This window comes from Lipophrys pholis (genome assembly GCF_963383615.2).
Source record: "Lipophrys pholis genome assembly, chromosome: 14".
Lineage (NCBI taxonomy): Eukaryota > Metazoa > Chordata > Actinopteri > Blenniiformes > Blenniidae > Lipophrys > Lipophrys pholis.
Window position 1 is genome coordinate 20,771,046 of NC_137633.1, and position 27,644 is coordinate 20,798,689.

Consider the following 27,644-nt stretch of genomic DNA (forward strand, 5'->3'; position numbering starts at 1 on the left):
TCCGTCACCTCTTCTACTTTCTGTAGAACCACTAGCACTGTGATGTGAGGCTGGTATGACGAGAATCCAAAGACATGGTTTTGAGCATAAAATATCCCTTTATGCAGACGATATGATCTTATAAATATCTAAACCTATTAATCAGTCTACCAAAAACACTCAGTTTACTGGATGATCTTGGCAAAATATCAGGTTATAGAGTTAATCTATGGGAGAGTGAGATCATACCAGTGATCTGCATTTGTAATCATTCTCTCTTTAAGTAATGATACGTTTAATCATCTATCAAGATGGATCACACATCAAAGATGTCTTCAATTCTATGTATGTTTTTGTCAAACTTGCAAGTATTTATAAAGGCGCTACAAATAATGTAAAAGAAAAAAACAACAACTTGACAGTATTGTAGAAGTAAATGTACTTTTCAATACCTTATTCTTGCTGAAGTAATCTGAAGGCTTTTTTGGTTGAGATTCATTTCATTTAATTTCATTTCATTTTTCATTTATACATTTCTTGCCTTTAACAGTTCTTCTATGCTGATTGGTCAGTCCGTCCGTTTCTTCAATTCTGATTGGTTCACACGTGTGTCAATCATTGCGTAAAGTTGCAAGTCGTCATTGTCCCATGAGTATGAAATGAAACTGAAACATAAAAGTCATCGTGTGATACTAGGATAAACTTACTGTGTGCGTTATTTTACTTTTAGGTTTAAAATTAGAAACAAATATGAAAGGGGAAAAAAAGAACATTTCTGAGGAGCCTTGACTGCCTGTTGTCGGATATATGAACCAATGGCGTGTCGAAAGGGCGGGGTCCTGTCTCCTTGCGTTCTGTGCGATGACTTGTGTGTGTGTGTCGGCGTGCCACGACTCATAAAACGAGCGTTCCTTCGCTGCCTCGCTGTGACCCGCCCCCGCGGACCAGAAGCGGCAGACAGTCTGTGACGGACGGCGAAGCGAAAGCCGCGTAGCAGAGACCCAGCCAGGCAGGCAGGCAGGCAGGAGCGGCCCCGGCACGTCAGGAGTCCTCCGGAGTCACCGCATAGCAACGCCATTTCACCACAAGATAAAGGAGCGGCTAACTGAAGCTACAGGTACCCCGCCTCGGAGATATTGTGTTTATTAGCGGTGCGTGCGAGGAGCTGTTCCCGGTCTTAACGCAGCTTAGCTCCGCACGCAGGCCTGGGAACGGCCCTGGACTTTAAACCGGAGCTCGGAGCGGCAGAGCCGGTCGGAGATTTCAGGAGAGAGGGGGGTAGGAGGGGCTGGGACGGCAGCCGGACGAGGCCCTGCGAGGGGCGGATGTCCACGCCTCCACGGAGGCTGTGGAGGAGAAACAAGTGTGTTTCATGTTCGCTGGTTCTAACGTCCAACACTTCCTCTGTAATTGGATTGGTCGGCTAACGTGGGCTAGTTGTGTTAGCTCGCTCATTCATAGCTGCTCACCAACAGAGCCTTTTCCTCCTGCGTGTGTTATAAAGTCCTCTTACAACTTCTAGTGGTTCAGATCACTGATCATTCACGGGAAGTTGCACTGTCCACATGTGTGCCTCTTCTTTCGCTCTTTTGGCTATTAGTTTGCATGTCTGGGTGCAGTTGTCCCACACTGATCTTCTGCTTTCTGTCTGATTCAGTCTGTATTCAGCATCTGTCCTGATGTAAGAGGAGCTGCCATGACGTGTCTTTGCTCCAGACTCAGCCTGCTGGGACATTTAGTACTCAAACCTGTGAACTGCCCTCCTTTAATGGTGGGGGCTTGGACCATTGTGTGAGAGATCTATTTCTGTCACTTTTGCTGGAAACTCCAGATTTTTATCAACAATCAAGTTTGTGGTCCAACATCACGGTGATCTGTACAGCTTGTTGAACTTTAAACGTACTTTGTGAAGTTGTTTTATATTCTTATAGCCCACTATTATGGCATTGTTTGAGTTTTGTCTCTGGTTTATCTGTAGATAAGCTCTTATCGAGGGGTGTTTCAATCCTACATAATTGAGGTTTCTTTGTAATAGATTTTCGAGGAAGCACAGACATCCCAGAGGACCTTTTAGAGTTGTTAATGTGTACCTGCCGTGTACTTTGATGCGTTCTGTTGGTTTTATTAACGGTGTGCCGATAAGGCTGTGTTATGAGTTTGCTATCATCACATTGTTACGATCCAGATGTTGAGTAGACTTATTAAATTATGTAAACCAAAGGTTTGCACAGTGTGGGAGGACAAACTCCTCCACCCTTTAAATGTCTCATATTATGCAAGATTCACTTTATAATGGGTTTTCTAACAGTGATATGGGTCCTCAGTCTGTGTATGAGCCTCCAGAAGTGAAAAAAGTCTGTCATCTCCCTCACTTGCTTGCTCAACTTTATAGCGAACGTGTGCTGTACAATTGATTCAGAGATTTCCCTTCATGATGTCATGCGGGGGAAAAAAAACCCTGGCAGTGGAGCTCTGTCTGATGGATCTACTGAATAGACTCAGTATAATATGACACACCTTAATAGTTACTCTTACAGTTAGCAGCTAGCATTAGCTACTTGGTAGTAACTGTAGTATGATCAAACGAGGTAACTTATTCAGACGCACAATATTTTTAACTCGCTATCTTCAGGAGCCTCTCCTTCTGGGTCGTATTCTAGTTCAAACTGGTTGAACATCGGTGTTTATGCGAGCCATAGTAATAAATTATATGTAAATAGTAGTGCATGGTACCGGTGTTTTGGTTTAACTGGTTTCCTTGTTGAATGGTGACCGACTTCCTTTAGCATTCATCGTTGCTTCTAGTAGCAGGATATATATTAGACTCACAAAAGGTACAACACTTTGAAACTTCATTGTGAATGCTGTGAAATAGAGCTCATCTGGACAGCTACGCATTTCTGTCGGGTGTTTAACATCTGTTATTAGCTGCAGCAAGGGATGCTAAAGGGTCACCAGTTAACAGGGAAACCACCTAATCTGAAACACCGGAAAGCTTTTCTCCCCGAGACAGGCTTGGAGTCAGTGGACAGACACAGAACCAGCCTGTTCTCAGTAGAGGGACTTTTAGGCCCTGTTCACATGAGCGAAACCAAGCTTTTTTTCCTCCCCATCGTTTTCCAAGAAAGTGCATCTTTGCCTGTCCACACCTCAAACCCAAGCCAGCGTTTTAAAATTTCCCCAATCTGGAGCTTGTGTTAAAATAATAATCATAGTAATTTTTAAAAATCCTGTTTTCGGGCTGCTAAAACGCCGTGCTGCATAGATGATCGTCCAAAAACGATCCGTGTGGACGGGCCCTTAGACTGGCTGAAATTCAGGACCAATGCTGGATTTGAGGAAATACACTTTGAATACAATGTGGTTGGACCTATGACAAATGTACCTCTGTGAAATTGTTAAAAAAAATATATAAAATAGGACCTTTAATAAGATTGTATTACTCATCCATTTGTAATAAAGACAAAACCTGTTAACTTTTTCACTTGGTTTTTCACTAAAGTCTCATCCTGTAATTCATCATTCATTATTACAACTTTCGAAATTATAAAATAGAATAAAAAGATTTCTTTTCCTCAAAAGTTATGCGAATCGTAATTCTCCAGACCCACAGGACATTGACTTTGACAAACTAACGTTATGAGTAACCTCCGCCTGATCTCTAGTTACAGATGCTGTGCTCTCATCCAGAGCAGCTCTTAATTTTCTCAGATTCATAAATGTGCTTTCAACTGACCCGTGGGCAGCTTAGAGACTGTTACACTGTCTGTGAAGCTCCCTGGGTCTTCTAGTCATCAGGATCTGCTCCTGCCAACTCGAGTGGCCTGGCCAGCCAAGTGGTGAGATTCCGGGGAGCCAACAGCCCGAGAGGGCTTTGTCCTCCGGGCTCATTCTGATGCTGCGACAAGGCTCGGGCAGCTTCCACTCCGAGGCCTGGAACCCAAAGAATGAAAGCAAGCAGAGCTTCAAACTTTCTACACCAATTACTCCACCCATACTTTACATGCCAGGTTGTAATGTTGCTTGGAGAGTTACGTTACAGCTTAATCAGGTCTGACATGGGCGTTTCCTGGAGTCCACAATGAAGCTTTAAAACATTTCCTGATTGGGTCTACACTGAAAGTTCGCGGTTTGCTGTACATGCTGTACTAGGAGTGTCTCGGTGTTCCTTCTTCATTTTGCATTGTGGCTCAGCAAGGTATTATGAAACTGGAAGATCAAATTCAACAGTGACGTGTACATTTAGTGTTTCTACGCAGGTTTCATGAATGAATGACACTTGGTGTTCTCATTTGAGTCAAACAGGGATTGAAACTAAAGATTTCTCTTTGAATTCATACTTGCATCGTGACCCAGCTGTAACAATACATAAAAATGACTCCCTAAAGAATTGAAAATGACTGATTGAATGTAAGCAAACACGCTCGATGGACTATTAGAATCAGACAATCAGATGTATTTGAGTCGAAGCTCTTGAAAAAAAGTCTTACATAATAAAACGAGGGAAAAAAAATGTTTCACAAATGTTACATAAGAAGGAGCTTTCAGTTTGTACTCGGAGGAAAAATAATGTTTTCTCAAAGGAAAAAAAAGAAAAAAACACAACCTGGAATCTGACAAATCACACATTAAACAATGTGATAATCCTGGCGTGTTTTCTGCATGTTGTGGAAGAGCCAGCGAGAGGCAGGATTAAGCCTGTCAGTCCTCAGGAAGCCCAGCCGTGGAAAGTTATTCTTAAATGTATTATCATGGGTAATCTGCTTAATCCAAATTACTGAAGAGGTCTGCTCTGCGACTCTGACTCCTACACTGTGTCGCTGCCACAGTTCTTGGACATCAGATGGAATTGAGCAGCACTGCAGGTCACCTACTGCCGGAGCCACTCTGTGTTGTTGACATTGTCACTCTGGTAGTCACTCTGGTCTCATTTAATAGTATTCTTTAAATTGAGTTGGAGTACTGTTGCTGTGTGTTTTCACCGGAGTTGTGGTTACTGGTCCTGTCCAGTAGAGATCACCCTGCATGTGTACCCCTGAACTGAAATGAGTCGGACACCCCTGATTTGTCACATTTGCGGGTTTTAATATTAACACTTAAGTAATTGCAGCTCTGCCTCAGTCGCACCTTTTCTGCAAAGATCATCAAACACATCGATTGCGCTGACTGAACAGAAAACACCGTGACGAAGGAAAACTGCCGTCAGGTTTCTTTCAGCTCGACCTCAGTCCTCACTGCCTGGCTGTGAGGAGTCACTTCAACACATCGCTCTCAAGAATGTGTTTGTCAGACACAGGAGTGAAGAAATCTCGGCTCCTCTTGACTGTGTAAACCTGGAGTGGACGGAGGAGCTCCTCTCCCGTGGCTTTATACAGGCAGGGTTCAAGTTGGAGCCTCGGCCACTCTCTCATGTAGGTGTATTTTTGCCTCCTGCAAATCCATCCCGATACGAGTGTAGAATGCCAGCGCGTCGTCCTCGCGGGGGCTGAAGGAGAGAAGCAACCAAACGAGACAGCGAGAGGTCGCCTCCTCAGCCCGCTCGCCTCTCTCGTGTCCCTGACCTATTTTGTCCTCTTTAAGCCATGATCGAAGCGAACAGCTGCTTTTCGCTCCCGCCTGCATATTTCAGTGTAGCTCATGTCGCACATGTTTAAACGCCGTCTCTGAACCTGTGGACGAGGAGAGGGTGTGAAGCGGTGCATCGGGGGTGGTGCTGTCTAATTGGATCATATCACTCACACCCTTTAAGCACTATTGATGCACTGACACCCCCCGCCCCCGCCCCCTCACCCTCACACACACACACACACACACACTCTTACACACCTCGCTCCTAAGCTGGTTCACACGTCGCTGGCTGGCTCTTCTGCTTGGAAGTAGCGGCTGACCTGCAGATGATGAGGAGCTCTGAAGCTCCTTATTGCAGGATGGACGTCTTTTAATTTCACTTGTGGACACTAGATGCTGATTGAGTCATTTCTCAGTCTGAAAGAAGAGCTCACAGATATTTTCAAAGCAGAAGAAAAACACAGTTTGAAATTGAGCTGCGAAAGTTTTACATTTTCACTTGAAAATGTTGTTGGTAACAGGCTTTTAGTACACCTCTTCCTGAGGACCTCAGAGGTCTGGATGTTTTATATTCTACCAGTAAATTTGAGATGTATTTAGCCGCGAGACCATTCAGAGCTTTATAGACCAGAAGTCAGATCTTGAAGTCAATCCTTTCACTCAGGCAGCCAGTGCAGGGATTGAAGCTCAGCTGCAATGTGCCCCACCCTCTTTGTGCTGGTGAGGACTCTGGATGAGCTGCAGCAGTCTGACAGAGTTTATACTGAGACATGTAAACCCACCGTTGAAGTAATCCAACCTGCTGAAAATAAATGCATGAACAAGTTTCTCTCTTGTTTGCTCCGAAATCCTTTAATTTTCAGATAGTAGTAAGTTGATTTTTTTATTGTCTCAATAAAGTTGTTGAATTTTAGGTCTGATCCATAATTATCATTGAATGAATGGTTTATGTCTGGTCATATTTCAACACATAGAAAATACAAACACAGATTTCTGCCTGATTTAATGTCCTGAGTGACATGGAGTCAAGATGAGCACTGGACTTTAACCTTTCTTAAGGTTAAAAGCACATTTCTAATGTGTTTTTGTCGTATTATATTTGTATTTGTGATCTTTACCTGGCTGTTGTGACATTTTAATTTCCCTCCGGGATCAATAAAGTAAATATCTATTTCTTCTTTAGGGCCAAAAACAATTATCTCCATTTTGATTTCTGTTAAATTGTAAAAAGTTCAGACACGTCCACTCATTAATTTAATTTATGTGCTTACTCAGCGGGTATACGGGACTGTGGTCATTCACTGACACTGATATACAGAGTGTGTCATTTGCCTAATTATGAAAGGAGATGTTGTAATTCTCCATGGTCTGAGTCAGAGAGAGCATGTAGATGTTAAATCAAAGCGGTCAAAGGATGGAGCCTTGAGGAACCCCAGAGGTGATTTTCATAAGTACCTATTCAACACGGCATGTATTTAAACCGTTTTAATGCAGTTTCAAGAATCTGTCAAACAGTATGTTGTGGCCAACTTTATGAGGAACACATGAGGTAGAAACAAATGCTGATGATCTGAGTAAGCGGCTGTTATATCTACGAACATGTAGGGGAGAGGTTACTGTTTCCTCTTGAAAATATTTCCATGACATTCGCACGCAAGAAATTACTTGTGATTCATATTAGTTACGTGGCCTTAATTTAAATCGTAAAGACAAGGTCCATAGCACAACATCCTCAAGTAATCCCTGTGTTTCTGTTTCCTGCTCTTCTTCAGAATGGCGGTGGATATCTATGACTCTCAGTACCTGCTCATCCTGGCCCCTTCCCTGGTCATCGCCCTCATGTTCCTCTTCTTCTGGCTCTTCATGAAGGAAACCTCCTACGACGAGGTGCTGGCGAGGCAGAAGCGCGACCTCAAGCTTCCGCCATCCAAGCCAGACCCCCGAAAGAAGAATGAAAAGAAGAAGAGCAAGAAGAAGGAGAGCGCCAGTAGTGGAGGCGGCGGAGGTGGAGGAGAGTCGGAAGAAGAGCTACGGGATTTCGAGTTGGCTGACGGTGCGAACAGCTCCTCTCTGGAGGTGGAAGAAGAACCGGCACCGGTGGTGGTCCCAGATCCCGATCCACCAACAGTTGCTGCTTATGTGCCTATGTCGGTGACACCAGAAGCTCCGACTAGTCTGAGGGAGAGAAAGAAGAAGGAGAAGAAAGCCGCCAAAGCTGCAGCCGCCGCCGCTGCTGCCGCTGCTGCTGCCGCTGCTGCTGCGGCCGCCGCCACCGCTTCCTCCACCGAAGAACCCGAAATGAACGGCTCCAAACCAGTCAGCCGCAAGACAGAGGTACCTCTGACTGCCAGCAAACAGTCCAGTTCACAGCTGGAGGCCCCGGTCCAGGCTCAGGTCCAGGCTCAGACTCCTCCACAGACCTCTGGAAAGAAGAAGGACAAGAAGAAACAAAAAGCAGAATCTGGTTAGTTTTAAAAAATTCAACTCTTTTTCTTTAATTTTTTCACTAAAATGGGATCACTTCAGCAATAACTTATTTTCAAATAATACGTACAAGTTACAAAGTACAAAAATACTCACTGGACCTTAATTGATAGGATGATTTTTATTTGAATTTTTAAAGGTCCAAATTTTATAATGTAATCTGCACTGCTCACCTTTAAAATCATCATTTCATTGTAGTGGTAGTTTGTCTGAGAGGTCTGAAGTAAATTGAATCCAATACCTGCTGTGAACGAAACAAATGAATGACGTTAAAAAGTAACTGAGGCTCCATTTACAGGGCAAAAGATCATTTCGCTCTAAAAGCTGCTGCTGCGCATGCGCACCACGACTGTATTAAATAGTTCTTAAATAGTTCCAAATAGGCGGGTGTTCGCCCAGGGCGTAAAACAAGTCAGGTCAGCAACCGAGTTTAAAAACATATGACTCCACACACCCCAGTTATCCTCCCAGCAGCTACTGAACAGTTCACACACTCCAGATCGCTCAGCATTCAGAGAAATTCCATGGAGTTGATCAGAGAGGAGGATACTGCAGGGAGCGAATGCTGTCACGCTGTAGTACACATCAACACACATCACTACTAATCCACACGCTCAGTGACAAACTTCACCAATACAGGTGATTCTTGATATTCTTGAAGATTCAATTGGAGCCAAAAAAGATGTTCCAGGAATGTCAGGCCCATTTCAGAACTATCTTCAGATGCATTACGTCACATTAAGAATGTCAGGAATGCGGCAGGAATGATGGACAATGATATTGTTAACTGTCAGATGATACTGCGACAAGAAGAGTGGAGGATTTAGCGGAGGAGTGTTCTTCACCTCTGATCACTGACTTAAAGAAACAGAATCCAGAAACAGACTTTCTGATGCAACATACATCAGAGGAATTTCCTCATCCCATCACTTTTCTCACTGATTGGTGAGTGAATTCATTCGTTTTGGTTCATTTGGCATCTAACTGGTGTATTATAACAAAGATTACAACAATAGTAATAATAAGTTCCTTTACATAGCAGTTTTTATACTTCGAATACAACAGATTAAAAACAATAATTGGATGAAATGAGAACAGAAACAAATGCAGCACTGAAACAACAATTATAGAAATTAAAAAGTAACAAACTGTAAATCTCTCCCTGTATCTCCCGTCTCTCTTTGTGTGTAAATAATGAGATAGTTGGTTTTGCGAGTCTTTTTTTGGTTTTACACTTACTTTTTTCAAGAGTGCTTTTTTATGTGACCCTCAACACAAGTTTTGAAAATCTCAGGCTTCAATTATTACTGCAACCACCTTGACTACTATTACTACTATAATAATAATGATAATAATAACAATGATAATAGTAATAATGGTAACCGTAGCTAACATTCGCAATTAAAACAACTTTTACTGATGTCGTGCAAAAAACCCGCGACGGGTCCGGCCCTTGGTTTGGCATGCTGGTCTGATTTTGGCCCTGGGGGGTGGGCGGATAATTGAGGACCCCTGGTTTATAGGGTATTCTTCTCTGTGTGCATGTGTGTGTGTGGTTTCATTACAAAAACAAAGCACAGCACCTACTAGTGGCCCAACATGAAACCACCATTGTTCTCAGTGTTTCCGCCATTGTTTTCAAAATAATCCTGTGTAAATGCAAAACATTTCTGAAACGAATATGCAAAAATGATGCATTAATTTAAACGTCATGTAAATTAGGCCTAATACTCAAAGTCATTTCTGGGGGAAAATAGTTGTGCTTTTACTTGACTGCAGGTGCATCAAAACAAATTGAATATAAACCACACTTCCATGATTCAGTGATATTCTCTTAAGAACATTTTAAGTAACATCACAGTATTTAGCTACAAATCTTCTCTTCTATTTCCTCCTCTGCCTGAGAGTGACACACCTCTCCCCTTCTTGTTTCTAGTGGACGAGCAGCAGTCGGAGGTTAAAGCTGAACAGGCGCCGGCAGCAGTGAAGAAGGAAGCTCCCGCTGTGGCTGAAACCAAAGTTCTGGATGGTGCACCTCCAGTTACCACCGGCGGCAAAAAGAAGAACTCTGCCAAGAAGCAGAAGACTGAGCCTGGTATTGATGACGAACGCGGAAAATGTTTTTTGAAAAGTTTGTCACTCCAGCCTGCACTTCTGATAATCAGTTTTTTTGTCCTCCGCCTAGTTGATGAAGCGCACATTTTGGCCGATTCCTCTTCTGCAAACCACCAAGCAGCTCACAACGATGACGCGTCGTCCAAAGGCTCCAAGAAACAGAAGAATGAAACTGATCGAGGTGAGATAGACGGTAACAAGCAATCAAGTGATCTTATGACCGCTTGGCTTTCACATAATAAACGGCTTATCCTATCTATATTTACTCTATATATATATTTGCAAATTACAATCTTCTATGTATACATTTTGAATCCTTTTTCATGGCTGCCTTGTATTTTGTCGACCTCACTTGTTTTGTTGCTGCTTATTATCGTGTCGTCAATCATATGTGAATCACTCTGGATTACATTACCCTGTTTGCTCTAAGTTTTATTGATCGACTGATGGTTTCCTCTTCCTGTTTGTGGTTGAACAGAGAACACGGAGGTGAAGCTGAAGGAGCTTCTGGCCGGTCTGTCCAGTCTGGCTCTGTCGGAGGCCGAGGCCATCAGTGTGATCGCTCTCCTCCGGGAGAAGAGCCCTCACGCCATGGACGCCTGGCACAAAGTGAGACTTTACGACTGCGAGTGCTCATATCTGTTGTTCGAGCCCCTCAGAGCGCTTTCTGAATGTCTCGTGTCTCAGTCTGCAGCTCGACCCGACCCGGCGGCCCAGGAGCGAGAGAAGCTTCTCACAACTCTGCAGGAGGAGGCCTCCATCGCCAAAGACAAAGTCAAGCAGCTCAGCCAGGTCTACAGGCACATCTTCTCACTAATTTGAATTGAAAAGTATCGATTCAGCATCAACTTGTGCAGCAGCGTTCACACTTGTGGTGCAGTTCTCTGGTCAAAAGGTTTAGAAAAGTCCACACTCTGGGTTGGTTTGCAGTCACTTCGCTTCAGACAAATAACTGAGAAAACATTATTAGAAAAATATTTGCAGACATACACACTTGCTCATATATTTCCAGGAATGGGCATTCATACACCCATGCAAATATCCTCATTTCTACTGCTGTGTTCTGAGCTAGAACAGTTTTATATCAATCACATTGCTCCCTCCTATCAGGAAGAAATCGTCACACAAACACAGTTCATGTGAGATTGTCTTGATTATTTGGGGGGTTTATTTGGTTTTTATAACCAGCTTAAAAAAAATCTATATTCAATTCAAATATATTAAAGTGTCAGTCGCAGCAAAAATGTATGTGTTACACACTTACAATTCGTTGACACGTTATTCTGCCTTTTCATAATGGATCTGTCCTCTGGTTTAGTGCAGACCAGCTTGTGGAGCAGAGCAATCCAACCAGGCTTTCTTTTAACCAGAACCAACTCGACGTTTGGGAACACATCCCGAATGGTTGCAATAGTGAAAGCTTCACGTGCCATTTTCTTCCTTCTGTGTTTTTAGGAGCTCCAGGTTGAGAAGCAGAAAACGGGCCGAGTGGAGGCCGTGATGAGAGAGCAACGCTCGGCCATGGAGAAAGAGCTGGGGGGCATGCAGGTCAAAGCGCAGGGCAGCTACCAGGACCTTCAGACCATGCAGATAAAAGTAAAACATTTGTCTTGTCCAAACAGTCGGTGTGACTCTGAAGTTGTCGTCTAATACAATAAATCTATGATGGAGCTGCTGCTGTGGGGGAGAATGTGCAGCTATTTGAAATATGTGATGAAATGGAGGTTTTGGCATTTTTGCTCAAGGCTACACAGAGAGGGAAGATGAAACCTGAAAGGAATTGTTTGTGTGTAGTTTCAGCAGGTGAGGGAGCAGCTGGAGAGCCAGATCAACCGCCTGCAGCAGGAGAACGGCATCCTGAGGGACGCAGTCAGTTCAGCCACCAACCAGATGGAGAACAAGTCAGTGCTACACATCCGGAGTGACCCAGTTCATAACGGGAGCGCCATTATCTATTTAGCTTTACATTATCCTCCATTACATAATCTGAGCCAAGCAAATTGTTTCTCTCCAACAATATCCCATAGTAATGCCCCGTCAAGCGTTTTCTTTCTGTAACGTACGAGTGTGCCCTGCAGGAATTCAGCCGAGCTCAACAAGCTGCGTTCAGAGTACGCCGGTCTGATGAAAGAGCTGGCAGACAACAACGGCAAGCTGCAGCAGGAGGAGCACCAGAGGAAGTCGCTGGAGGTTAGCTACAAGCAGAACGTGTCCCAGCTGGAGGTACGCTAATCCAGATGCACCGCGTGTTTGTTTAGTTTCCCCCACACCAGACAGAAGGAAAAAAAAAAAGAAGAACAGAGTGGAGTGTGAAACCTGCGCAGCTTCAAATGCAGTCAGCGGGTGTGGCAACATCAGTGGGGAAATGGGAGGAGGTGGTAGTGGAAGTCCTGCTGAGGGTTGTGGGAAACAGAACCTGAGCTGGGGGACTTTTGTTGGCTTTGGAAGCAGGAATGTTTGAGCCTTTTGTATCGTGCATAAACAGCTCTTTTCCTGCTCGACACTCAGAGCAGCCTTTCCTGTGCTTTTCCACGAATATAGGATGGAAATTGAAGTTGATTCTTACGAGCCTCTGAGCAAAAGCAGTCAAAAGTCAAAGAGATAAAAAAAATATATATAGTTATTTCCATAAACAAGGACACTTGAACAAAATCAACGTGAACTGGACAAGACAGACGGGCGCGAACAGGGAGTTACTACCACAAACGAGACACGACAAAGTGAGATATGGGGGTCCTTTACAAGAAAAGGAAATTATGTTCAGAGTGACAGATCTTTCATTTGTTATAATAGAAGCTGTTTAGTCGGGTGAAGCCTACATGTGAACGTTTGTAACATTCTGACCTGAAGCATGACCCACGGCGGAAGAAATTAAGCGCTACTAAAAGGACAAAACTTTACAGAGACAAATTATTCAGACTGACCAAAGAGTTTTATATATGTACTACACCTGTCTATTTATCAGCTTTCACACAACGCAAGTCATTTCTGACAACAGAAATGCATTCGATTTTTTTTTTTCTAATCATTGATCCAGATCTTTCCAGCCTCTGGATTTTTTTTCTCTTTGACAAACATTCACACACTCATTGGTGCGTGTGCCTGTCCACCCGCAGGCTCAGCTCCAGGATGCTAAGAGACGCTGGGAAGACCTGCAGAACTATCTCCACACCGTCAACGCAGAGCGAGAGAATCTTCAAGGCGCCAAGCAAGGTGGCTGAGCATAACTTCCCAACAAAACGAATACCTCTTCAGGATACGTCCAGGAACTAGATGCGTGTGTGTATGTGTGTGTGATGGCAGAGCTGCACGGCCAGCTGCTGGCGGTGGAGACGGAGATGAACAACAAGAACAAGGAGATCCAGACTCTGCACGGCAGCCTGACCGAAGCCATGGTCTCCAAAGAGCGGCTGGAGCAGAGAGTGATGGAGCTCATGGAGATGTCCAAGCACAGCATGCCAGACGACTCCATGCAGGCCCGGGTGCAGGTGATGCAGCACAGCGTCTCTCACACTCACACACACACACACACACACAGGTGGTGCCACATTTATGTGGTTCAAACAAAGAATACTGATGGATCATCTCTTGACTTGGCTGTAGGATCTTGTGAACGAAAACAAAGGTCTTCAGGTGCAGAACGAGAGCCTGCAGGCTCAGATGTCCTCACAGGTAAATAGGCTGAGAATAAGCGCACGGTGCAGGTGGACATGGCTGTGCGTATGTAGGCTAATGAGTTTTCTGTTTCTCACTTAGGCCACACATGTCTCCCACATTGAAGAGCTCCAAAAGCTGTAAGGAAAGACTTCTCCTCTGACTTTACGATTGTGTTGAACAGAAGACCCGTCAGCTCATGTGCACCTCTTTTCTCTGCTCTCACAGTCTGGCTGAGAAGGAACTGCAGCGGAAGAGTCTGGAGGATTCTCTGAATGCCGAGCGGAGCAGTGGGGCCGGCAGGGAAACTAACATGCAGGTATAGTCGGAGGACTGCTTCATCATCATCATCATCATCGTCATCGTCATCGTCATCATCCGCAGCTCTTTATACCAACACGGCATCGGTCCATTAGTCTGTTGGAATGTGTTGCTGTGTGAAGAGGAATCTTCTTTTCTTTTCATCTGCAGGCCTTGCACAATGAGAACATGTCCCTGAAGGCAGAGATGCAGAATCTGCAAGCACAGATTTCTGATCAGGTCAGCTGTTTACCGTGACTCTTCCTCCCCCCAAGTGTCTCTGTGCATTTCCTCCTTGACGCCTCCTCTTTGTGTGCAGACTGCATCCCAGATGGTTTTCGATCAGTTTCAGAAGAGGTGGGTATTAAAAACAAAAAAATGTAATCCATCAAACTGTTCACAACCAGTGACTGAATTATCTGATTGAATGGTTTTCCACCCAGTGTCCGAGAGAAAGAGGAGAACATGAAAACTGTGGAGGGCCTGTTGGAGAAAGGGCTGATTGAGGTGGCAAATAAAGAAGAAGCGCTCAAGGTGAATGTTTGCTGAATCCCTCTCATCGGCATCCTTTAAGTGACTGTACATTTTGAATTTCTGCCTGATCTCTAATGGGGGAAAAAATCTTTTAACTGATGCAGACTGTGAGAGAAGAGAACGCGGCTTTGAAACAGGAGCTGGAGAACGTTAAGAGAAGAACAGCAGAACAGGTGAGAGCCAACATCAACAGTTGAAGGATTTTATAACAGGTTTTTCTCTTTTGTATAAATGTCTTAATCTCTCTCCTTAAAGGCGTCGTCAGAATCAATAGTGGAAGAACTGCAAAGCCGGTGAGATCAGTTTGTGTATTATTAAAAAGCATATTTCAGAATGAAATCTGTAACTCTACATAGTCAGTCCTGCCGGCTTTAAGCGAGAACTCGGATGTGTAGTGCCTGATGTAAGCTATAATTACATGTTAGGAAACGGAGGCTACTACTCGCTGTTCTGTAAGCACACCAGAGTTAATTCCTCCTGGCACTCCTGGACACTCCCGAGACACACCCCTCATAGTCATTCTTTCAACGCCCCTACTCGGCTCCACAGAATGCCGTCTATTGTTTGAATGCCCTTTTGTGGCAGCTAATAATAAACTGTAGACGTGTAATCTGTGTAATCAACCATCATTTCCCTCAACTTCCAAGGATCCAAGAGAAGGATGTGCAGCTGAAGTCGGTGGAGGAGAGTCTGTGGGCGTCACAGGACAGCGGCTCTGCCAAAGATGAGATGGTCAAGGTGCAGATATTTCCGTAGAGATAAAAGATTCACAGAATTTATCTGACGTGTGTTTGGACTCTTGTCTGAATCTGTTTTCTTTTTTAAAATTGTGTCACAGGCTCTGGAGCAGCAGTTGGCTTCCCTGCAGGCAGAAACGGAGCAGCTGAGACAGAAGGAGACGACAGAAGAGGCCGCCAGTTCTGGTCCTCAAGTCCAAGAACTCCAGACTCAGTAAGAGGACCCCACACACCACCGAGCAGTTTTCTAACACACCCTCTCAACTCAGGCTGATAATGTACATGTACTGTATGTCCACAGACTGACGGCGAAGGACCAGCAGATCCAGACGATGCAGGCTGAGCTCGAGGCGATTACCAAGGAGCTGAGTGAGAAGGTGGAGCAGCTAAAACAACAGGTGAGTGAGCGAGACTTCCTGCTCTGAATTGGACTGTTGTGTGCTGCTATAGAAAGACTCTTCAGTAAAAGCAGGAGAACAGATGTGAGGTCAGAGTTTTTGTTGTAATTTTTTCGAGTTGAGATATTTACTTCTCTCTCAACACTGATTATAATTGTCTTATTTTTGTTTCCCCCTCCTGCTAACATAGCAGTCCCACATAGGAGTGCCGAGCCCGGAGCTTCTTACAGCGTGAGTAATGTCGGAAACTATTACACCAATCAGTGAACAACACTGATTATCTGTTCATTAAGGCACAGGTTACTTTTTGGGCTTTAGATGAAGAAAATTAGTTTATAATTACTGTGGCTAAACGGCTGCGTCGGATAGTGAAGGTCTATCAGAAGAAGTGAACCGGAGTTCGGTCTGGTCTGTGACGGATCTGCTGCTCACAACTTGATGAATTCACAATATTCCTTCATAACGTCACGGCCGATTGCTGCATCTTCAAATTAGCACATTGATCAACCTTCCATCGTGCTGAATGCTTCCATGTTGTCGCCCAGGTTGACGGAGAAGGACGCCCAGCTGTCCGGCCTGCAGAGTGAGCTGGCTGAGCTGAGGGACGCTCTGGAGCTTCACAGGAAGAAGAACAACGTAGGTTTGATCCAGCAGAGACTCTGGCACCTTCAGTCCAAAGCAAAGAGACATCTCCTCCTCCTCCTGTGTGTGTGTGTGTGTGTGTGTGTGTGTGTGTGTCTCGCCTCCAAACACTCCCTGCTCGCCGAGCAGCACGCTGCGTACATCCATACACCGTGTCCACTTGTCTGCTGCCTTAGGTTCGCTTCTTTTCTTTTTGTTTTAAAACCCCCAGAAAGCAATCTTTTAGTGTTTTAGTGCAGGCTTTCTCTTCGACAGGACAGTACCCATCTGTTTTGATTTGGATTGCATAAAAGGGCTTCAAGCCGCGAGCCGTGACTGTTCTAGCAAGCTTGTTTGTGCTTGTGGGGGATTCAGAGCATTAGAAACGCCGTTTTTTTGACATTGCTATATTTTCTTAGTTGTTTTTCTATTGTTTGGACTGAAAATACTCAATTAACTATAGACCTTACATGTTTCTAAGACGGGGACACTCCAGGCTGTCTTTTTTTTTTTTTTTTTTTTTTATATATACGTATTCTCAGCATTTGGAGCATGGGTGGAAAGCAGGTATTTAGCTTGTTTTTGTTCCAACTTTGCCGTCACTGAATGCATTTTCCCCGAGGCTGCACTGAACGTAGTATCTCTCTGGAACTGACCAAAACAGGAGCTCCGGGAGAAAAACTGGAGTGCAATGGAAGCTCTGTCAGCCACCGAGTCCATGCTTCAAGGAAAACTCAGCAAAGCCGTCAAGGTTCGACCCCCCCCCCCTCACCTCAGTCTGCTTCACTATAGTTCCAATCTGATGCATCCTCCAAAAAGCTTTTTTTTTTTTTTTTTACTTTTTGCCATAATTGACCCAGCGAGATTTTTCTTTTTTTTCATCTTCATTCATAACTGCGCTGCATACTCATTTACCTCACTTTCGCTCCGCCTCTGTGTTTGACCTTTTTGAATTGGCTATGTGCTGAGCTCTGAAACTGTCCTACTCCCCTGGAGCATCAGACTTATTTGATTAATTTACCAATTACTGGGTTCTTCCGTGTTCATTTATGTATTTCTTCTTCCGGTGGCTCTGAGGCACAAAAGATTTCCCACAACCCCAAAGCTCCGGCTGACGCTTGGAAATGAGTGTGCAGTGACTTAGAAACTCGCTAGATGTCATTAGATTAAGACTCATGGCAATCATTTTTGCAGTTTCCTGTCTTTCTGTTATGTGGCATGGCATGTTACCCCCTCATTATGCTTTCATACTTTCAAGATCACCAGTTAATCAAAGAAAATCTGTTGAATTTTGAAGTGATCAAGGCTGTTATGAATCTGAAAGGAAAAGTGCTTTTGTGTTTCTCAATGCTCTGTGCTCACCTGAACCGACTCTGTTCCCCATCAGGACAAACAAGTGTCTCTCGATGTACATATTGGGCAGTTGCAGCAGGTCGGCTCACAGATACATGCTCTATTAGGTTACAGTGTGTATAAGTGTGTGTGTATCTGTGCCGTCTCCTCTCTCTCTACATTAGGTAAGGCGGGACATGCTGAACCATCAGCGCAGCAGCTGCTCCTCTGTCATTCGAGTACAGTAGGAAGCACCTTATCAGAGCTGAGCAGGGAGTTCCTTGGCAGCTGCTGTGTACTGTCAGTGCATGTTGGTTGGTTGTCTCAGAGCTACCTTCTGACAGCAAGTTCATGTGAGCGCCGGTTCGACTGCCAGCTGGCTAAGTGTTCAGCATCAGTTTGCCCCCCCAGGCCGCAGAATGACACTCCACAATGCTGCTCCATTGTGGGACGACTGATAGCTTCCTCTTTCTTGTTACTTTCTCCAGCTGAATCGGCAGATTGATGTATTTGTAGTTAAATGAAAGCATGAACGATGCTCTGAATCCAAGCTCACTGACACTTGATGCTGAGGTCTTCTCAGAGTAAATGGCAGTGCAACAGGGTTAATCCTGATGGCCTGAAGTTAGAATCCAAGATGACACTGTTTGAATCTTTGCTTTGATCGGAGCCGCCTCCTGAATGATCTGATGACTGCTGGGATGAGACAGCGACAGTGTGGACGAGCACCGACTCTTCTCAGCAAAGTATCTGATCATTTAACCGCCGGCTCTCAATCTCTCCTGTTCTCTTTTTACGCTTCCTGTTGTAGGAGAACCAGGCGGCTCTGGCAACCTCTCAGGCCGAGTGTCGAGATGTTTTACACAGACTGCTTCCCCATGTGCCTCTGCCCTCTGAACAGGTAGGATTCAACTGAGTCTACACCTCACTCTCCTTCATAACGTGTCGTTTCTCTGACGCCCGCCTTCTCTATTTTCATCAGAACTATCAGGAGTGGCTACAAAGATTTGAGAGAGCAGCAGCTGAATCCTCAGCTGCACAATCCAGCCCTGCATCAGGGGACGCCGAGGTAAAAACCCTCACAAACCTTCCAATAAGACTTGTGTATCAGTTGGCTCAGACGTAGCCAGTGTGGTGCCTGCGGGGACTGTGGCACGTTCTCAAAACAGGATTCAAAAATTTCTGTTGTTTCCTAAAAATGTCACCAAACTGACCAGATTTCTTTTTTATTCATTGATTTAAAACTATTAACAAAGATCTTCACAAAACACTTTGACTTCACAGACCTTCTAATGTTGAGAAAAATAGTTTATTGAGATGTGCATTTCTTTAAATAAAAATTTTCAAAATAAAATGTAACTAATTGAGTTGAACAGAAACGTCAGCAACAATAATTATGTATGTGAATAAGTTCAACAATTTAAGGTTTAATGTATAACTTGGTCCAGTGAAGAATTGCTAAATCTCAAAGAGTTTGAATAGTCATAATTATAATGCATGGGTTTTATATAGCACTTTTCAGGACTCAAAGACGCTTTACGTTGCATTATTCATTCACTCCATACTGGATGGTGGTAGACTACGCCCTGAGGCAGACTGGCGGAAGCAATGCTGCCAGTCTTGTGCCAGATAGCACCCATCTATCGCATCAGCATTCACAAACACAGTGAAAGAGCACGAGTTCAACAGAACAAATGGCTTCGCGCTCGATGATTGAAATACAATGTGTTGTTCTAATTCGGTGTGCTGAAGCCTTCCCAAAGTAAACTTATTAAAAATCTAAAACATTGTGTGTTTTGTCATAGATTTTCTGATATGAGGGCAAGACTGACCCCTGAAAACATCCGTCACTCACTGGAAGATTCATTATTTCTGTTGCCTTTGGTCCTCTAGAAAGTTATTATTCATTATTCCAAGATTAAAACTGAAAAACACCTAAAATTACATCAATAATGTTTTTCTAGCTTTGTTTTTAAATCTTTCTGCACACTGTAACTGCTTCATGTTATAAACTGTCATGTTTTATTCGTCCTATGTTTTTGTTGTTATTGTAAAGAATCTTAATGATGATCTATGGAGGGAAGCAAGTTTTAAGTCGGGTGCTCACAATACAAACTGCCCTTCATGCAGGGATTGGCCGATAAGGTGAAAGAAGCTGAAGAAGCCCAAAGGATTTTACAGAAAGACTGTGAGACGTACAAGAAGGTGTTGGCAGAGACGGTGAGTCCTGCGCGGCGTTCTCATCGTGGATGTTGTTGGTTACTGTGAGCGAATGCTCAGCTTGTTCCTGTTGGGTCGACAGGAGGGAATCCTGCAGCGCCTCCAGAGCAGCGTGGAGCAGGAGGAGTCCCGCTGGAGGGTGAAGCTCGAGCTGTCGCAGGGGGAACTGAAAGAGGTAGTTATTCCGGTCTAATGGGAAATCCCACCTGGGAAACTGAATTGTTATTATTGTTTCACTGACTTCTTCTTTGTCGTACTTCAGATGAGCCAGAAAGTCACAAGTCTGGAGCAGGAGATCGAGAGAATAACTGAGGGCGCTGAGCTGGAAAATGTCAGTTCACAACACACACACACACACACACACACACACACACACACACACACACATCCCTCCATACCATCACGTGTATCCTGTCCAACCTGTTGTCTCTTTTGTGTTGTACAGCTGAGAAGAGAAAAGCAGCACTTGGAGGCTGAGCTGGAGCGGGCAGAGCGAGAGAGCGCCACGTATGTGACGGAAGTCCGAGAGGTGAGCAGACGTCGGTGCTTCTTGTGAGCCTCAGGCGCCGTTTAAACGACACGGTTTTCAAGTGAAAACAAAACTTTAGTTTCATCTTGGGCGTTTGTTTACACGACAACGTTTCTCGGAGCAACTGAAACCGCAACTTTTTGACAACTCCAGCTCTGTGTAGATGGGGAATCGCTGCTACTGGTCATGCACACCACAGCTGTAGGAAATAGTTCTTCTGCACATGCTCAGTAGGTGGACAACAACTTCCACGGATGCGCACACGGTTCCATTCATACTACATTCCAGGGTTCACATTGATAGCTGCTCATGTGGACACACCACCCGCTTTATATAACTCGGCACAACACATCTTTGTATTTGCGATGGCCTGATCAGCGTGTACCACTGCGTAGACCAGGGGTGTCAAACACATTTGAGTTCGGTAAGTAAGTCAGTAATTTGGTAAAAAAAAAAAAGTCAATATTTTCATTGACATTTTTACCATTTTCGTAGTACTTTGGCCCGATTGGAGCCTCAGTTTTGTCCCACCCGAGTTTTGCTTGACACCCCCGGCGTTAGACTGTGTCTGCTGTCCTGGACCGACCCCCACACACCCCCATTAAACATGTCGAACTTAATTTCAGCTGAAAGATCTGTTGACTGAATTGCAGACCAGGCTTGATGGCTCATATACAGAGGCTATCAGACAGAATGAGGAGCTGACTTTGGTAAGCGGTGCTCTCCCTCTAGCTTAGCGCTCCTTCTCAAAGCCTTTCCTTTATCACTGTCGGCGGTGGCGGCGGCTCTGCTGCGACTGCCACGGGGGGGGGGGGGGGGGGGGGGGGGGGAGTCTCCTTCCTCTGCACAACCGTGGGTCATCATTTGTAACCTCTGAAATCGTGGGAGTCGCCATGAATTTGGATCTGTAGAGTCCCAACCGTTACAGACTGAATGATGACTCACCTTCACGCTCGCAGTACTAACGCTGCCTCCTCTACCTCTGCACTCTTATATCACTCTGCTGTTTTTCACACGTTTAACAAACGGCTCACTGGTCATCTTTGGCTCTCTGCAGAAATCTGTAAAGCAACTCACTTTTCAGCCCTCAAACAAACCGTTTTGTCTCATAGTCTTTGAATCAGAGTGCTGGATATTCTTGATCATAAGATACTTCCTCCCTTCCGCTTCAGTGTCGCCGTTTCTGATCAGTCTTCACCATAAAAGGCACTCAGGATTGTTAAACATCTGTTGCAACACTTTGCTGCAATCTGTGCCAACCCTGCATCGGCCCCGTTGTGAACAGGTTTTCGAAAGAAGTGCTTTATCGAGCCTGCAAAATGACATGCGTGTGTGTAAAGCGAGCTGTGTGTCGAGGCTTGACGCACACACAGATTTGTAGCTTAACAAAATTTGTGCATGTGCAGTATGTTTGATATGAGACGCCAAGCTCTGGTAAATGTCTAAATTCCCCTCCAACTCAGGTGAGACTCCATGTTGGGGTTTTTTTCAAAGTGGATTTTGTACCAACAAAAGGTTTTATTGCACATGCAGTGGATTAAATTAGATATAAAGCCATTAAAGCAAGATCAGGATCCAGGAAGGAGATGGCTTTAAAAAAAAGACTCTGCTTGTTAAAATCCAACCGATTGAGGAACTCACCTGAGATGACGGTTAAAAACAGACATCTGCACATCCTTGTCTCTACAAACTTATGACACATACATTTTGTTACATGTATGTCCGTGCACATGCAGTCTAATCTGTTCTCACTGTAGACACCAAGCCGTCTGCATGCATGCACAAGTTGTTTCTCCACGATATCAGCCTCGTGGTGATAGCAGCAGCGATATCCTTCCAGACTTGTAAAGTCCTGTTCCAGAGCAGCATAAACCACATAAAGCACACGAGACTTCACCTTCTCACCGACACCAGCAGCAACATGCCCACACACATGAAGTCTCTTTTGAACTGAGAATGAGGATGGTGATTCCGATAGATAATCTTGTTGGTTCATAAAGAGAGTTCATGGCTTGAGAAGCAGTGGTGAGCTCTATGTGCGTGTTCTTGAACGTCTCTCTCCATTGCAGCTGAAAACGCAGCTCACTGAAACGCTGTCGAAGCTGGAAGCCGAGGAGAACGAGAGACAAACCGTAGCCGGTGACTTGTACAAGGTAAAGAGAAGAACAATGTTTTGTCACGCCGATGAAGAAGCTTTAACTGCAGTCCACGTGATTAACAACGGGAATTTTCATGTTCCTTCCTGCAGGCTCAGCAGTCTCTGGATCTGATCCAAGGGGAGCTTTCCAAAGTGACGGACAACGCCGACGACCTGATCGAGAACAGCACGCTGTCCTCACAGACTGTAAGAGGCTGGGCCACTTCGTGTGGTCATGGTTTTTTGAGTTGTTTTTTTTAAGCATTTCACACGATAACTTTTAGTTTTGTTACATTTATAGTCTTTCTAAGGCCGTTTACACGACAACAGATACGAGTTTATCCACAAAACTTTCTTCACTTTTGGGGGGTCCGTTTACACGGCACCAGTTTGGGGATGCACTGTATCCACAAAGTTTTTAATCCGGCTCCCACGGTGGAAAGATTCTTTCACGGGCGCTAATCCCTCCTGCAGAGACTGCCGGAGGCTACAGAGCCTGTTACTGCGCATGCGCATCTCTTCCCCTCCTTCCTGCTCATCCAGTTGTAAACAAACATGGCGACCTGTAGTGGTACGACTCGCGGTTCATATTCTAGTTTTATCGTCCATATCAGTAGTTTTATAGTTGAGACTCTCCCCTGATAGCATCCGATGCGTCATCAGTCCATGCGGATGTCGGGTGCTCTCCATTTTCTTCATGTTTATAGTGTATTATTCTCTGCACACGTCTGTGTAGTTTCATTACAAAATCAAGCAACAGTGCCCTCCTGTGGCCCGGCATACTAACTACATCGTTGTCAGTGTGTCCGCTGCTGCAGTGTAAACGCACTCCTTTCTTTTAACGGATTAGATGTTGTCACGTGAAACAAAATGAAACAAAGTCTGAGGTCGTGTAAACAGGACCTCAGACTCATCAGGCAGTCAGATATTTTAAACTCACCACTTGCTCATGCTTAAATATTTTAAAATAATATTTCATTTAGATTTATGTGAATAAACGGTTAAACATACGAAAGGAAGTCCACCAGCCAGTCTTGAGAATGAAAGATAATGGTGTAAAAAAGAACAGCATTGCGTACACCCTCTTTCAAAAGCCCCATGATGCATCACTCCGCAGTATGAATCCATGACCCGCCCTACTCGGCCTCTAATTGGCTCGTTCTCAGCAGCTTGATGACTGACAAGCCAATCAGGTAGAGCAGGGTGGGTCATGATAAAGCTAATGTTGCTAACCGAGAAATTATACTGAAATTATGTCACAACGAGGAAAGACTATGGGTGGATTTTCACTGAATAGAGTCGTCATGCGTGCCACTGTTTCTTTAAAAAAAAGTGCCCCCACCAGCTCCGGAATGTGGGCGCCCACCGACGGGTCAATGCGGGGGGAAAAGAAATTCCCCCGAGGGGATTAATGAAGTTTGATTAGTTTAGATCTGGCTTATTTAAAAGATGACATCACTGGCTAGAACGCCCTGGAATTAAAATGTCCTTCCCTCAGTGAATCGACTGGAAAGTTTTCTTTCTTCGCCTGAAACTGTCCGTTGGAACGGCGTGCTATTAAGTGAATTGAATTTGAATTGTAATTCTTTATTTCATTCAAAGGTAAAATAAATAAAAATAAACAGTCTTGGCAACAAAACTTCAAAATCAACACATTTTGAATGAAAAGGAGCAGAAGAGAAGATCGCTCCTACGATGTCTGCACCTTAAGTTGCCTTTCAATACCTTTACATCAGTCTTACACGAGTCACAAGTGACGGAGTGCTGTCACACACACACACACTGAGACAATCACACTAACTCATCATTTCTTTAACTCATTGAAGTTTTTGTGAGGTTACTTTAGGCCCTGTTTACACAACAACGTCTTCAAGTGAAAACGCAAAACTTCCGTAATGCTTTGGGAGTCTGTTTCCATGACAACGGTGCTCGGAGTCACTCAAAGGGAAACTTTTTGAAAACGGCTCCCAAGGAGGACCTTTTCCTCTTTTAAACGGGAAAAAAAAATGCAACTTTTCCAAAAAAAAAAAAAAACAAACACTCGAACTAGATGCTTGAGTGGCTTCTGCAGTGGTGGGCATCACCACTGCAGTCGCTGGAGAGTTTTCAAATAGTTACACTTTCAATGACTGAGCCACCATTGTCGTGTGAATGTCGTTTTGATGCTGCCTCTTCTAAAATCATCCCTGAAGAGACCAAGTGAACCACGGATTAAATATCACAGTAACTTGTTAGTATTTGAATTTAAAGAAGAGGTCATTTTCAGTAAGTGACACGACAGGGGTTTGAGTTCAGTGAATAGTTTGTTTGTTTTGAGGTTTGAATCAGTCTCTGTGTCCCCGACAGGAGGACATTGACCGAAAGGAGAAAATGACTGCAGGACTGAACCAGACGGTCAGAGAGCTGCAGCAGCTGCTACAAGCCGTCAGCCGGCAACTGGCTAAAAGACAGGAGGGGGTAAGGCCTCCGCCCCACCGAGGAAACTCTCCATCACTGTCAAACAGAGTCTGAACCTTTGTGCTTCTCAACAGGAGGCTGACAAAGACCTGCCCGAGGTATAGTGAGAGGCGGGGCGACCTCCACCCAGCCACGCCGACTGCACTGCGGAGACACACACACACACACACACTCACACACACGAGTTTGAGCTTCGGTCCGATCACTACCACACCACACCATAACGTCACACCCAGCCACCTCTCCCCTCCTGACCTGTGACCTCCGTCACCTCTCCTGTACTGTAGGCAACCGTAAAACACTCCGACTCACAGGCAGACGTTACTGTTAATTCCACACACAGACACACACACACACACGCACACACGCTACTCCTCTCCCACCGCACATTCCTTTTCTTCAGCAGCGTCGCCAGTTGATTTTTCATCCAGCGTCATTTGTATCCATGTGTGGAAACCATTCCTCTGTTCTTCAGTGAGATCCTGTTGAGTGCCGCAGTAGTTTTGTTGTTGTTCGTCTCCAGAGGGCAGTGATGCAAATTTCTGCCTCGACTAAACAAACTTTGGGTTTTTCAGTGCTTTTTTTCTTCTTAACTTAAAGATGCGTATCGTTTAAATGTACCAGTGAGCGTCTGCTGAAACACACATTATGTTGTTGAGCCGTTTGCCTCCATGGCCGCGCGTTCATAGATCCGTGGCTCAGTACCGGGTGGGAGAGGGGGAGATCAGACCAGGTCACTACGTGACTGGGACTACGGAGACGCGTGGACACGTTGTAGCTCAGTCTGTACTGCAGCTCCGATGAGCCCGTGTCGGCAGTGTAGAGAGTTTCAATCCTCCTGCAACTACTCTAGGAATAAGCGTCCCATATCATCTGTAATCAGCACTCGCGATTCTGTTGCTAAATTCATTAACACTGAAGATTTTGTTCTTTTTGTAATGGGTGATGTTAATAAAAGGGATGCTTGATTAAAAAAAAAAAAAAAGTCTTTTTTTTTTTTTTTTTTTGCTGCACTTCTGTCTTCTGGCCACAGTGGGGCAGCACACAACCTGCAATGAAATCCTAAGTGACTTTGATTCGTCGCCTTGGAAAAGCCTGAACACGCGCATGGGAAGTGACACAGCTGTGCCTAATGTGGCTTTTACCAGCAGGTGAATTCAGCTTGAAGATGCACAATAAACATGTTTGTCACGCGGCGGTGGAAATTCGGGTAAGTGTTTTGTTGGAGAAGCTGGATTATGAACGTGAGGTGGGAGCAGTTACTTTACTGCGTAATCCCTCAGAACGGGACGCTCATTTTGTTTCAGCTGCTGACTGAGAAATAATGAAATATTTCTCATCAACTCCGATGTGACAGAAGTGAGAATCCAAATCTTCCACAAACTATTGGAATTATATTTTGATATGGTAGTAACAGAATGAAAATACACTTAATAGTTTATTTTAATCATGCTTGGGTACAATTTACACCGTGTAATCTGTAAATCACTACACAGTTAAATAGGACTGTACATAGGTGTATGGTTGTACATTTAGTTCGTGGGTGCATGGTGATTGAATATGTATGTTTTGATAGATACTTTATTTACCCCTGTAGAGAAATTCACATTTTAAGTAACATCAGCACACAACATGCATTACAACTGGGTTAAAGAATACAAGAGGAAGAGATTATTTTGAATGCAAAACTTAAATACATTGTGAAATGTGTTACATGACATTCTTCATTACTACATATACATATATGTAAAGGTTTAAATACATAGAATTAAGAAAGCAGGATAATTATTGTAGTGATTGTTGACTAATGGAGAAGTAGAAATAAATAAGTTTGACTTCTTCCTTTTCAGACATGTTGAATTAGATATATATACCTATAATACTTAAGTACACAACCAGTCAAAAGTTGGATCACACCTTCTCATTCAATGATTTTCCTTCATTTTCTTGACTATTTACATTGTAGATTCTCCCTGAAGGCATCAAAACTGAATGAACATATGGAACTATGTAGTAAAACAAAAAAGTAAATAACATGTTTAATATTTCAGATTGCTTAAAGTAGCCCCTCTTCTTGCCTTGTCAATGGGGTCTTAACCATCCCTTGTGTTGTACGGAAGTCAGGTTGGTACACAGCTGACAGCCCTGTTTGACCCCTGTTAGAATTCATATTATGGCAACAACCAAACAGCTAAATAAAGAGAAACAAGAGTCCATCATTACTTTAAGAACTGAACATCAGTCAGTCTGGAAAATTGGAAAAACTTTGCGTGTGTCCCCAAGGTGTCATCGCACGAAACCATCAAGCACTACGACAAAACTGTCTCACGTGAAGATCGGCCCAGGAAAGGAAGACAAACGTGTCGCCTAACAGCAGCTCAGATTGGAGGCCAGATGACAGAGTTCTAGTAGCAGACACGGGTCTACATCAACTGGTCAGAGGCGGCTGAATGAATCGGGCCTTAATGGTCAAAGAGCTACTCAAGGAATTAACGTTAGACCAAAGGAAACCTGTTCTTTGGTCTGAAGAGTCCAAATTTGAGGTGTTTGATTCCACCAGCTGTGTCTTTGTGCGGCAC

The 27,644-nt window shown here is 44.3% G+C and overlaps 1 protein-coding gene across 6 annotated transcripts; it reads left to right on the forward strand.

Annotated features, from left to right (window-relative positions):
* The first annotated feature begins 646 nt into the window (after positions 1-646).
* ktn1 (kinectin 1) lies at positions 647-26,267 on the forward strand. Of its 6 annotated transcripts, none has more exons than XM_080479903.1 (36): positions 647-1,096; positions 7,320-8,011; positions 9,968-10,126; positions 10,217-10,327; positions 10,625-10,755; positions 10,834-10,938; positions 11,602-11,742; positions 11,941-12,047; positions 12,225-12,369; positions 13,263-13,359; positions 13,450-13,634; positions 13,750-13,818; positions 13,903-13,940; positions 14,029-14,119; positions 14,272-14,340; positions 14,420-14,457; positions 14,544-14,634; positions 14,739-14,807; positions 14,890-14,927; positions 15,282-15,372; positions 15,473-15,585; positions 15,673-15,769; positions 15,960-16,000; positions 16,315-16,405; positions 17,055-17,141; positions 18,534-18,623; positions 18,705-18,791; positions 19,853-19,942; positions 20,025-20,117; positions 20,205-20,273; positions 20,388-20,471; positions 21,098-21,181; positions 22,541-22,624; positions 22,720-22,815; positions 24,955-25,065; positions 25,140-26,267. In XM_080479903.1, exons 2-36 carry the CDS (start codon positions 7,321-7,323, stop codon positions 25,167-25,169), a joined length of 3,813 nt encoding a protein of 1,270 aa, XP_080336029.1. In that variant the 5' UTR covers positions 647-1,096; position 7,320; the 3' UTR covers positions 25,170-26,267. The 6 variants fall into 6 exon arrangements, with proteins under 6 accessions (XP_080336029.1, XP_080336030.1, XP_080336031.1 ...); XM_080479904.1 differs by having other exon boundaries at positions 15,963-16,000; XM_080479905.1 differs by lacking the exon at positions 21,098-21,181.
* The last annotated feature ends 1,377 nt before the right edge of the window (positions 26,268-27,644 follow it).

What these genes read in the sequence shown, in the direction of transcription:
- ktn1 (XM_080479903.1), top strand. Translation starts at nt 7,321, where the DNA reads ATGGCGGTGGATATCTATGACTCTCAGTACCTGCTCATCCTGGCCCCT. An exon ending in GAAGCAGAAGACTGAGCCTG is followed by an intron (nt 10,127 to 10,216) that starts GTATTGATGACG and finishes TCCTCCGCCTAG; the next exon opens with TTGATGAAGCGCACATTTTG. An exon ending in GAAGAATGAAACTGATCGAG is followed by an intron (nt 10,328 to 10,624) that starts GTGAGATAGACG and finishes GTGGTTGAACAG; the next exon opens with AGAACACGGAGGTGAAGCTG.